Source organism: Acanthochromis polyacanthus, chromosome 8 (assembly GCF_021347895.1).
Source record: "Acanthochromis polyacanthus isolate Apoly-LR-REF ecotype Palm Island chromosome 8, KAUST_Apoly_ChrSc, whole genome shotgun sequence".
NCBI classification, from domain to species: Eukaryota; Metazoa; Chordata; class Actinopteri; family Pomacentridae; genus Acanthochromis; species Acanthochromis polyacanthus.
This window is the reverse complement of record NC_067120.1, coordinates 25851501-25863793: the sequence shown is the minus strand read 5'-3', so window position 1 is coordinate 25863793 and position 12293 is coordinate 25851501. Positions and strand designations below refer to the sequence as shown.

The window sequence follows — 12293 nt, the reverse complement described above, 5'->3', positions numbered from 1 at the left end:
GTGAACATTTGACCCTAGTTCACTTTGCTCGTGACTTCTCACCTCATTACAAAGTTAAAACCCTCTTATTTTAACAGTTATCAAAACTCTTTCTGAAACCTATCAAACCAGTAAAAAAGACATATTTAAAGAAATAACAAACTTATAAAAATGTATAAAGAAAAGACATTTTCCCAAAAAATAATCAACCCAGCATTCTTTCTGAATGAGGCACTCTTCTGATTTCTACACTGTTTCAACATTAAAGAATGTAAGAATAGACACTTGGTTAGTTCAAACACATTCATTAGGTTATGACATAATTTGATCCTAAATGACAGGTTATAATATCACAATGTTCCCCTATTTAGCTGTTGTTTTGTCAGAGTCTCCCCTTTGTGGCTGATTCTGGGATCTCATATCTCCATGCTTCACAACACCCCCTTCTATGAGATCCCAGTCAGCCCCTATAAATGGCTGGTTTTGGGATCCCATATCTCCATGCTTCACATGTCTTATCATCATAAGATCTGATTTAAACATTCTATTTGCCCAGTTTTAACATTTGTTCAATCTTAATACACACGTGGACAAAATTGTTGGTACCCCTCAGTTAAAGAAGGAAAAACCCACAATTCTCACTGAAATCACTTGAAACTCACAAAAGTAACAATAAATAAAAATTTATTGAAAATTAAATAATCAAAATCAGCCATCACTTTTGAATTGTTGATTAACATAATTATTTAAAAAAAACAAACTAATGAAATAGGGCTGGACAAAAATGATGGTACCCATAACTTAATATTTTGTTGCACAACCTTTTGAGGCAATCACTGCAATTAAACGATTTCTGTATTTGTCAATGAGCGTTCTGCAGCTGTCAACAGGTATTTTGGCCCACTCCTCATGAGCAAACAGCTCCAGTTGTCTCAGGTTTGATGGGTGTCTTCTCCAAATGGCATGTTTCAGCTCCTTCCACATATGTTCAATGGGATTCAGATCTGGGCTCATAGAAGGCCACTTTAGAATAGTCCAACGCTTTTCTCTCAGCCATTCTTGGGTGTTTTTGGCTGTGTGTTTTGGATCGTTGTCCTGTTGGAAGACCCATGACCTGCGACTGAGACCAAGCTTTCTGACACCAGGCAGCACATTTCTCTCCAGAATGCCTTGATAGTCTTCAGATTTCATCGTACCTTGCACACTTTCAAGACACCCTGTGCCAGATGCAGCAAAGCAGCCCCAAAACATTACTGAGCCTCCTCCATGTTTCACCGTAGGGACAGTGTTCTTTTCTTCGTATGCTTGGTTTTTGAGTCTATGAACATAGAGTTGATGTGCCTTACCAAAAAGCTCCAGTTTGGTCTCATCTGTCCAAAGGACATTCTCCCAGAAGCTTTGTGGCTTGTCAACATGCATTTTTGCAAATTCCAGTCTGGCTTTTTTATGAGTTTTTTTCAGCAGTGGTGTCCTCCTTGGTCGTCTCCCATGAAGTCCACTTTGGCTCAAACAACAACGAATGGTGCGATCTGACACTGATGTACCTTGGCCTTGGAGTTCACCTTTAATTTCTTTGGAGGTTGCTCTGGGCTCTTTGGATACAATTCCAACGATCCGTCTCTTCAATTTGTCATCAATTTTCCTCTTGCGGCCACGTCCAGGGAGGTTGGCTACTGTCCCGTGGGTCTTGAACTTCTGAATAATATGAGCCACTGTTGTCACAGGAACTTCAAGCTGTTTAGAGATGGTCTTATAGCCTTTACCTTTAAGATGTTTGTCTATAATTTTTTTTCGGATGTCCTGGGACAATTCTCTCCTTCGCTTTCTGTTGTCCATGTTCAGTGTGGTACACACCTTTTCACCAAACAGCAGGGTGACTACTTGTCTCCCTTTAAATAGGCAGACTGACTGATTATGAGTTTGGAAACACCTGTGATGTCAATTAAATGACACACCTGAGTTAATCATGTCACTCTGGTCAAATAGTTTTCAATCTTTTATAGAGGTACCATCATTTTTGTCCAGGCCAGTTTCATTAGTTTGTTTTTTTAAATAATTATGTTAATCAACAATTCAAAAGTAATGGCTGTTTTTGATTATTTAATTTTCAATAAATTTTTATTTATTGTTACTTTTGTGAGTTTCAAGTGATTTCAGTGAGAATTGTGGGTTTTTCCTTCTTTAACTGAGGGGTACCAACAATTTTGTCCACGTGTGTATGCCACAACAATTTATCCCATGTGAATGCACCGCATTGACATCCAGAGTAACACAGTAAATGGTGTATTTGTTGGAGAAAATTTTTGAGCTGCAGATTACACCAGTGAGTACAATCCAGCATGGTGGTGTATGTAGGAATCAAAATAAACCACTGTGAGAGTTCATTGTGATGAAGGTACATGTCACCTAAGTGAAGCAGTGTAACTCAACAGTTTTTAACAACACTGCAGCTCTATGACACAGAGGAATTAGATACATCCTGATCACTGCTAAATAAAATAAAACAAAACCACAAAATCTATTATTAAATTCATCAGAACAGTCACTAAATTTACAAAAACCAGCGCAGTGTAAAGATTTGAAACTTTCTGTGAAAAATGCACTCACAGGCCAAGATGTTGCTGTATCTGTTCTTAGTCTTGTTGTCAGGATGGTTGGAGCTGTCAGTGGTCATCCCAAGGTCCACAGTGCATGCCTGCACTTCCTAGAAACACACACACACACACACACACACACACACACACACACACACACACACACACACACACACACACACACAGTATAAACCTTAACCCATATTTAAAGACAAGGGGTTTAAAATAGCTTCATACTTCAGTTCAGTTTAAAGGTTTTTACTGTATTTCAGTTTAGTTTACATTCCACACAAGATAAAACATTACCTGCAACGTAAGACTGGGGCTGTATAATTTCAGTCATGTTTTAAATATCATCCCAAGTTTTAGTTGCAATACCATAATACTTTCCAGATATCTTAAGGTCCTTACACACCGGGTGCGTTTTTTACGTGCGTTTTTTTCGGACGTCAATATTTTTTTTCGAACCTGTATCCTGTCAATACACGCGTTCACATCGGCAACGTTTTCTCGCTTAGCGATTTTGCGGCATTTATTTTTTCGGATCATGGTCGATTTTTCTAAAGTTTCGCATTCTTTGTGACCACTTCTGACCAATCAGATTGTGTGTTGTTGCGACGTCCCATTCACCGGCATACAACATACTTTTCACTGTCAATTGCGTTGATGTCACGGTCATCAATTAGGTCTCGGTTGTTACCTTACGTTTATGGATTATAGTTTAATGTTTTGCTTACCCGGTACTGGCCCCGACTCACATTACAGTACATGATATCAAGACAGAAAGACATCGCAACGCATCTAATCAGAACTGAAAATAATCCGTCCGGTGTTGTGTTTTCTGCTTTTAGTATCTGTGGCATATGGTAGATATTATTATTATTCATACTTTATAGTTGAAGAAGTGAAGAAGATGTGGAGGAATTTGAGGGACACGTACGTGAGAAAGAAGAGAGAGGAGGGAGAAATGACGAGGAGTGGCCAGGCAGGTGGAAAACAGAAGAAGAGGTGGAAATACATTACGGCAACGTCTTCCTCCCCTTCGGAAAGTCGCAAAAACGCATCGTGCTTGAAATGTATGGACAGGTGCGTCAAAACTCGCATCCGAATATTTCGCAATTTCGCATCGTTTATTCGCATCGCTCCCGGTGTGTAAGGACCTTTACTCTGAGGAATGTAAGCATCATTCTTAGAAAAGACTTTTTAGAAATCAGATAAATGAAGCTAAAGTTCTTTCACATTACATATTTTTAAACACAAGTCGGTGTACAAGAGCTTTGCCTGTAGACTAAAGAGTAATATTACTGTATTCCTACTATGCAGAACTGCCTATTTATTGTTATTACTTTGACACTGAAGAAACCTTAAAAATGCATTGTTCTGCCACAATCTAGTTTCTATTCTTTTTCCAACAATGTGTTTATTTGTATTTTATAATTTTAAATGACATATACAAATTTTAACAGAACAACCTCTCAGACACGAAACACAATTATACTTAGTATAACATAACAGCAATACCTCCTAATACAAGTATACAGAGACTATTTTTGGTTCATAAAGCAGATCATCATCCTTCAAGCAACTCTTAGGTGTCATCGTCCTCTTGATCATCAGTTAAGTCAGTAGCTTCTCCATGGGCTATAAAGGGTCTCCAAATGCTTTCAAACAGGTCCTTTATTCCTCTCAGTAGGTAAGTGATTCGTTCCAGTGGAAGTGTAGCCAGTATGTGTTTAAGCCATTGTCCAACACTTGGGCTGTGTCCGAAATGGCATACTAACGTACTACTCATACTAAGTGTGACGTCAAAATAAGTATGTAGTGCGTTCCCATTAGATAGTATAAAAGATTGAGTACACGAGAAATACCCGGATGTATACTATTTCCGGAAAATTTTTAAGTCTGCGCGGTGACCACACTAGTCATACTCAACCGCCCCATAATGCTTTGCGAGCTATCCACCAAAATAGAAGCCTCTGCGGGATATGTGGCCGGACCGGGGCGATTTTTATTTTATTTTATGTGGTTAAGTAGTCATTCTAATCACCCCACAGATTTGAGAAATAGGCGTTTTCTGACCGTTTAAAATTTGTCAGATGCCTCACAACGTGCTACTGAATGCTAGCAGCTAGTTGCAGCAGCTCGCTTTGCATACAGAACAAGTAGCAGCTACCTCCAGTAGCCTGCAGCTACAATTGAAACGATTCGCATAATTTGGCTAATAACTGCATGAGGAGTGCCGGCTTGAAATTGCCACATTAATTATGCGACTGTTTGTTAGCATAAAATCGACCTGAAGCCGGCATTCAGCCGAGATATTTGATAGCCGTACTTCCGGTTTTTGTTGTCGGAGGTTTGAAATGCATTATGGGAAACGTAGTAGTATACTACAGTGTGAATGGTTGGCATTCTAATCATACTTATAGTACATAGTATACAGTATATACTCATTGAGTATGTAGTATGTAGTACGTTAGTATGCCATTTCGGGCACAGCCTTGGTCTACTTATATTTTTCCAATGCGATGCAATCAGTCTCTTTGCTTGTAATAAACAAATATCAATAAAAAGTCTTTCACTTTTTGTAAATCTGGAGTTCTTGGGATATAAACCTAAAATAATAAAGGAAGGTTCCAGTGGTAAGTCTTTGGAAATAATAGATTTCACAGTTTTCATTATTAAAACCCAAAATGTCATAATTTCCCTACATTCCCAAATACAATGTAACAGAGTTCCCTTTTATTCTCCACACTTTGTACATATGTCTGGAATATCTGGATTGTATTGGTTTAATTTGACAGGAGTAATATAAACACGTATAAGCCACTTGTATTGTAATAACCTCAGCCGAGAATTAACAGTTTGCTTATGGGCTTTTTTACAGACTAATTCCCGGACAAGGTACGTTTTATCCGTTTGTTTCCTGGCTATAAAAGACACAAGCAGAAACAAAAAATCAAGCCGTTTTTTCGTTTTTTCGTTTTGAGCAAAAAACAAAAAAACAGGAAACGGTTCGTTTTTTCGTTTTTTCGTTTTCACCCCCAAAATGAAAATACGACTCAATATTCCGTTTCATTGATGGGCGGGGCTTGGGACCCTGCCAGTGCACAATCAAGCTCCTGCCCATCACAATAAAGCTCTTGCGCTGGCATTCATAGACAGACTGACTTTCATTGTATTGCCTGCCCCCACTGCACTTCCCTAACTCTAAATCAAAGCAAGTCGTGTACACAGTAATGACAGTCATAACCAGTGGTGTAGTCTAGTTTTTCTACTGGGTATACTCCAACCTCATAAACCAAAGCCAGGTCAGGTTCTCATATATGTGCGCGTGCACTCACATGTCCGCGCGCACACACACACACACACACACACACACACACACACACACACACACACACACACACACACACACACACACACACACACACACACACACACACACACACACACACACACACACACACACACACACACACACAGCAGCAGCTCCTTTATTTCAAACAACCAATTAGATACTTATAGACATTATAGCATCAGCAGCTCCTCCTCCTGCCATCAGGTAGAGCTGATGTTTCCTCTTCATCAGGTAGAGCTGATGTTTCCTCTTCATCAGGTAGAGCTGATGTTTCCTCTTCATCAGGTAGAGCTGATGTTTCCTCTTCATCAGGTAGACCTGATGTTTCCTCTTCATCAGGTAGAGCTGATGTTTCCTCTTCATCAGGTAGAGCTGATGTTTCCTCTTCATCAGGTAGAGCTGATCTTTCCTCTTCATCAGGCTCCCTTTCCTAAACTTTAACCTTAGCTCCAGCTGTAGTGTTCCCTAAAGCGGCAGTATTCACAGGACAAGCAACAGGCTTATTAAAACACTGAAATAGTTTCATTTAGCTTTGCTTTCTTTTTCTTATTTTTTCTCCACTGACTGATGTTGGGTCATTAGAAGTTCTAGACTCATGTCCCTCTTCTGCTAAGCCAGGGGTATTCAGCTAAAATTCAGAGAGGTCCAGTCAGCAAAGGTTCAGAACATCATAATGTCTAACTTGAGTTACTGTGATATATGCTGATGTAACCTGGTAGTTTTATTAGAGTCTGCCTGTAATCAAAAACTGACCGTCAAATAAATTCAGTACGGTTCAAAAATATTTTGACATTTATTAATAAATAACTTATATGTAACTGTATATCTTAAAATAAAGTGCAGAACTTAAAAAAGCATGACTGAACAACCTGAATCAACTTCTATACATCTTTTATAATACCTAAATCTCATAAATGTAAACATTTGAACACTTTTACATTTTTGTCTCATATCACTCCCCTAATATCTCTGCAGCTTAATGGGAGAGCTGAGCTGCTGCTTGTTTGAGCCGTTCTCAAAACATATTTTGATTATGTTCATAGTTGAGAAAGCTGCCTTACAGCTGTTTGCTGAGCCAAACATGGTCAGCATGTGACCACAGTCTGTCCTCTAGAGATGTATAAGGCACAAAAGATACGACTCTCAGAGTCGATGCTTTGTAGTGAATCTGAAGAGCCGACTCCTAACGTATTTAATGGAGTATGGAGTTTAACACTGTCCTAGCAGAAAACATGTTACTGGATCCTAGATTAAAGAAGCTTGCCTTCAGTGACAACAGAGCTGTTGATGAGACACTTCAGAGAATATGAGCAGCAGTCTGACACCTCCACCATTAGAGGATCAAGTGGAGGAGGAACCTCAAACTTCTGCTGTGTGGAGGCTCTTTGATGGAAGAGCTACAGGAGATGATTCAGGAGAAATCCTCCAGCTGATGTGGTAATGGAGGATCATATCTAGAGGAAGCCCTCATCCAACCAGCAGACGACCCACTGAGCTGGAGGCAGGACAAGGCCTCAGTCTGCCCCACCTGGTGAAGGTGATGGAGGAGAGACAACTTCTTCCATCTGAGAGAATCTTCTCAAAAACACGGCAGATATTCACTGAAAGAAGAAATGTATCAGCCCATCCAAGCTCAGCCATCTGATTTTTCTGAATGTCAGCCAGCTCTGAGGACATTTATACTGTTTGAACACTGAGTCTGGTTCTGTTTCTGTTCTGGTTCTGTGGGTTCATGTGCAGAGTTTTGTTCATTTATTTTTTGTGCAAAAAAGTTTGGTTGAAATAATAAACAAAAGCAAGAATACCTGTTTTTGTAACAGAGCAAATATACAAAATGAGTCAATTATAAGGCTTCTCATAAAAACACTGAATGAAAAAGAGTTTGTCAAAACGATTCATATTTGCCTGGTTAGGCAAAAACATGAGGCTACAAAGAATAATAAATTAGGAGCCATTTGAGAGCCGAAAGAACAGGCTTTTCTTTGGAAGCAGTGCCAAAAGCTCTCTGAAAAGAGCTGAACTTCCATCACTGCTTGTCCTCTTTGTCCCTCATCTCTCAGCTGCTTTTTGAAGGCAGAGCTGCGATGCAATTCAGCGACGTCATTGGCTGAGTAGCGTCACGTGGGATGCCTGAACTCGTACATAATTGGTCTGTGCGTTTCTGAGCCGATAGACCAATGATAAACACTGGAAAGCTGCACCGGTAAAATAGAAGCGACCTGTCAAATTTACACCCGTATAGACGACGTCTGGGTCCGGATCCGGACCGCGGTCGGCCTTTAGTGAGCCCTGTTCTCAGCCAGACACCTTCCCCTGTCCCATACAGCTTCACCGCTTGCTGACACAGAGAAAAATGAACGTTATGTCAAAAAAACATACTAATACATGTGTTTGCGCATTTTTAAGTGGTTATATGGAAATTCGGACCGTATCTTTTGTGCCTTATACATCTCTAGAGGACAGACTGTGGTCACATGCTGACCATGTTTGGCTCAACAAACAGCTGTAAGGCAGCTTTCTCAACTATGAACATAATCAAAATATGTTTTGAGAACGGCTCAAACAAGCAGCAGCTCAGCTCTCCCATTAAGCTGCAGAGATATTAGGGGAGTGATATGAGACAAAAATGTAAAAGTGTTCAAATGTTTACATTTATGAGATTTAGGTATTATAAAAGATGTATAGAAGTTGATTCAGGTTGTTCAGTCATGCTTTTTTTAAGTTCTGCACTTTATTTTAAGATATACAGTTACATATAAGTTATTTATTAATAAATGTCAAAATGTTTTTGAACCGTACTGAATTTATTTGACGGTCAGTTTTTGATTACAGGCAGACTCTAATAAAACTACCAGGTTACATCAGCATATATCACAGTAACTCAAGTTAGACATTATGATGTTCTGGACCTTTGCTGACTGGACCTCTCTGAATTTTAGCTGAATACCCCTGGCTTAGCAGAAGAGGGACATGAGTCTAGAACTTCTAATGACCCAACATCAGTCAGTGGAGAAAAAATAAGAAAAAGAAAGCAAAGCTAAATGAAACTATTTCAGTGTTTTAATAAGCCTGTTGCTTGTCCTGTGAATACTGCCACTTTAGGGAACACTACAGCTGGAGCTAAGGTTAAAGTTTAGGAAAGGGAGCCTGATGAAGAGGAAAGATCAGGTCTACCTGATGAAGAGGAAAGATCAGGTCTACCTGATGAAGAGGAAACATCAGCTCTACCTGATGAAGAGGAAACATCAGGTCTACCTGATGGAGAGGAAACATCAGCTCTACCTGATGAAGAGGAAACATCAGCTCTACCTGATGAAGAGGAAACATCAGCTCTACCTGATGAAGAGGAAACATCAGCTCTACCTGATGAAGAGGAAACATCAGCTCTACCTGATGAAGAGGAAACATCAGCTCTACCTGATGGCAGGAGGAGGAGCTGCTGACGCTATAATGTCTGTAAGTATCTAATTGGTTGTTTGAAATAAAGGAGCTGCTGCTGCTGCTGCTGTGTGTGTGTGTGTGTGTGTGTGTGTGTGTGTGTGTGTGTGTGTGTGTGTGTGTGTGTGTGTGCGCGCGCGCGCGCGTGGACATGTGAGTGCACGCGCACATATATGAGAACCTGACCTGGCTTTGGTTTATGAGGTTGGAGTATACCCAGTAGAAAAAACGAGACTACACCACTGGTTATGACTGTCATTACTGTGTACACGACTTGCTTTGATTTAGAGTTAGGGAAGTGCAGTGGGGGCAGGCAATACAATGAAAGTCAGTCTGTCTATGAATGCCAGCGCAAGAGCTTTATTGTGATGGGCAGGAGCTTTATTGTGCACCGGCAGGCTCCGAAGCCCCGCCCACCAATGAAACGAAATATGGAGTCGTATTTTCATTTTGGGGGTGAAAACGAAAAAACGAAAAAACAAACCGTTTCCTGGTTTTTTTGTTTTTTTGTTCAAAACGAAAAAACGAAAAAACGAACCGTTTCCTGTTTTTCTGTTTTTTGCTCAAAACGAAAAAACGAAAAAACGGCTTGATTTTTTGTTTCTGCTTGTGTGTTTTATAGCCGGGAATCAAACGGATAAAACGTACCTTGTCCATTCCCATTCCTCTAATGACAAATTTAGTTCTAAATCTTTCTTCCATGATTCTAATTTTGAGGCTGAATTATCTTTGGAATTAGACAGTAATAATTTATAAAATTTTGATATTGCTCCCTTTTAAAAACTATTTTTATTGATCATTTCTTCTAACTTCAAACTGGGTGGTTTTGATAAATTCTTTTGTTTTGTTCCAATATAACTTCTTAGTTCTGAGCTGGGCTGCCCAATAAAACCAAACTATGTTTGGGCACATCAATTCTCCTTAATTGTAGGGCAAATGGAGTAAGGACTGTCTTATTCTAGCATGTTGGTTTGTCCAGAAAAATTGAATAAGCAGCTTTTTGAATCTTTTGAACCAGTCAGCAGGGGGTGGCAAAGGAATATTCTGAAAAACATACAATAGTTTTGGAAGTATATTCACTTTGTAAATATTAATTCAACCAATCAGAGACATAGGAAGAAGCATCCATCTCTTGACATCTTCTGTAATTTCTTTAGTTACTGAATCATAATTGTGTTGAACAATCAAGTCTAAATTTGGAAGAATTTGTATACCTAAGTAAGTAAATTTAGGAACTGATTTAAACTGAGAAACAGCTGTGGGTGGATTTTCTCTATCTTCTTTGTCTAGCAATAATATAGATGATTTTAATCTGTTAATTATATATCCTGAAATGTGACCAAACTCATCAATTAGTTTTAACAAGGCAGGAATAGATTAATTTAATTGCGCAAGGAATAGAATTATGTCATCGGCATATAATGAGAGTCCATGTTCTACCTGACCAATTGTGATTCCAGTTATATCTAAATGTGCCCTTACAGCTATAGCAAAGGGCTCCATTGCTAAAGTGAATAGCAAAGGGGATAACGGGCAGCCCTGACAACATCCACGTTTAATTAAAATAGGTTTAGAGACATTTTTATTTGTTAAAATTTCTGCCGTTAGATGTAAATATAGTAAATGTACCCATTTTCGAAAAGTAGGTCCAAAACCAAAGCGTCTCAACACATTAAAAAGATTTACTTTATCAGCATCTCAGGAGAGGAGGGCTGTATCTCTGGTGTTGTCTCATCCTTGAATATTTAGAACCCTCCTTATATTGTGCAAACCTTGGCGACCTAAAATAAAGCCATTTTGATCTCTATAGATGATTAATGGAAGAGTTTCCTGTAAGCGTATTGCTAGTGATTTACAAAGAATCTTTAAATCTGAGTTAAGCAGACTTATTGGCCTCATATTCTCACATTTATCACTAGGCTTTCCTGGCTTAGGCAATAATATAATTAATGCTCTGGTCATTGAATTGGGGAGGGTGCCCATTGTAAAAGCTTCATGTAACATTTCCAAAATTGGTTTTACTAATTTTCCCTTATACTTTTTATAAAAGTCAGTTGGAAACCCATCAGGTCTAGCTTTTTATTAGCTGTGCTCACGTTGTCAATTACTTTCATTATTTCCTCTTCACTGATCTTAGCATCCAAGTGCTGGTTGAGTTCCTCTGTAATAATTGGTATTGTTGTCTTATCGAGAAATACATTTTGTATATTTAAATCTTTATTGGCCTGAGAATCATAAAGTTTTTCATAGTAATTTCGGAATTCTTTGTTTATTTCTATTGGATCCACTATTGACTCACCCTTTGTATTTATTACTGAAGTTATATTTTTTTGTGTTTCTAGTTGCTTCATTTGCCATGCTTAAATCTTCCCGGGCTTCTCCCCCTGTTCATAAAATGACTGATTTAACCTTAATATGTTAGAGGCTGCCCGGTCTGCAGACTCTTTATTATACTGTGCTTTTAACAGCAACAGCTCTTTTTCTACTAATGCATTCTTATCTCTGAACAACTGTTCCTCAGCCCCTTTATTTTTTCTTCTAGTTGTTGTCTTTTCTTGCACTGTTCTTTAGATTTTGAAGAGGTATAGGAAATTATATAACCCCTTAAACAGGCCTTAAAGGCTTCCCACTTGATACAAGCTGGAGTTTGTGTAGTATTTATGCTAAAGTATTCATCAATTTTACCCCCTATATAATCAACAAAGGCTTCATCCTTGAGCCATTTTTGATGTAGGCACCATCTAGGAGGGTCTACCATTAAGTTTTTGTGAGTATATTTTATATTCCATGAAGCATGTAATATAAAATATCTGAGGTTGTGATACTGTCATAGGAACAATCACCCATATTAGACAATAGGTCAGCCGAAATCAGGAAGTAATCTATGCAAGAATATGTAATGAATGTTTTAGAGTGACATGAAT

General features: G+C 38.8%; 1 protein-coding gene across 4 annotated transcripts in view; it reads right to left on the bottom strand.

The window, feature by feature from the left end:
• ptprz1a (protein tyrosine phosphatase receptor type Z1a) overlaps window positions 1–12293 on the bottom strand; it is a 204102-nt gene that overhangs the window by 24733 nt on the left and 167076 nt on the right. For all 4 annotated transcript variants that reach the window (XM_022211189.2, XM_022211190.2, XM_022211191.2 and 1 more), the window contains one exon: window positions 2587–2683. In XM_022211189.2, coding sequence (XP_022066881.2) covers window positions 2587–2683 — 97 coding nt within the window. The remainder of the gene's footprint in view (window positions 1–2586; window positions 2684–12293) is intronic.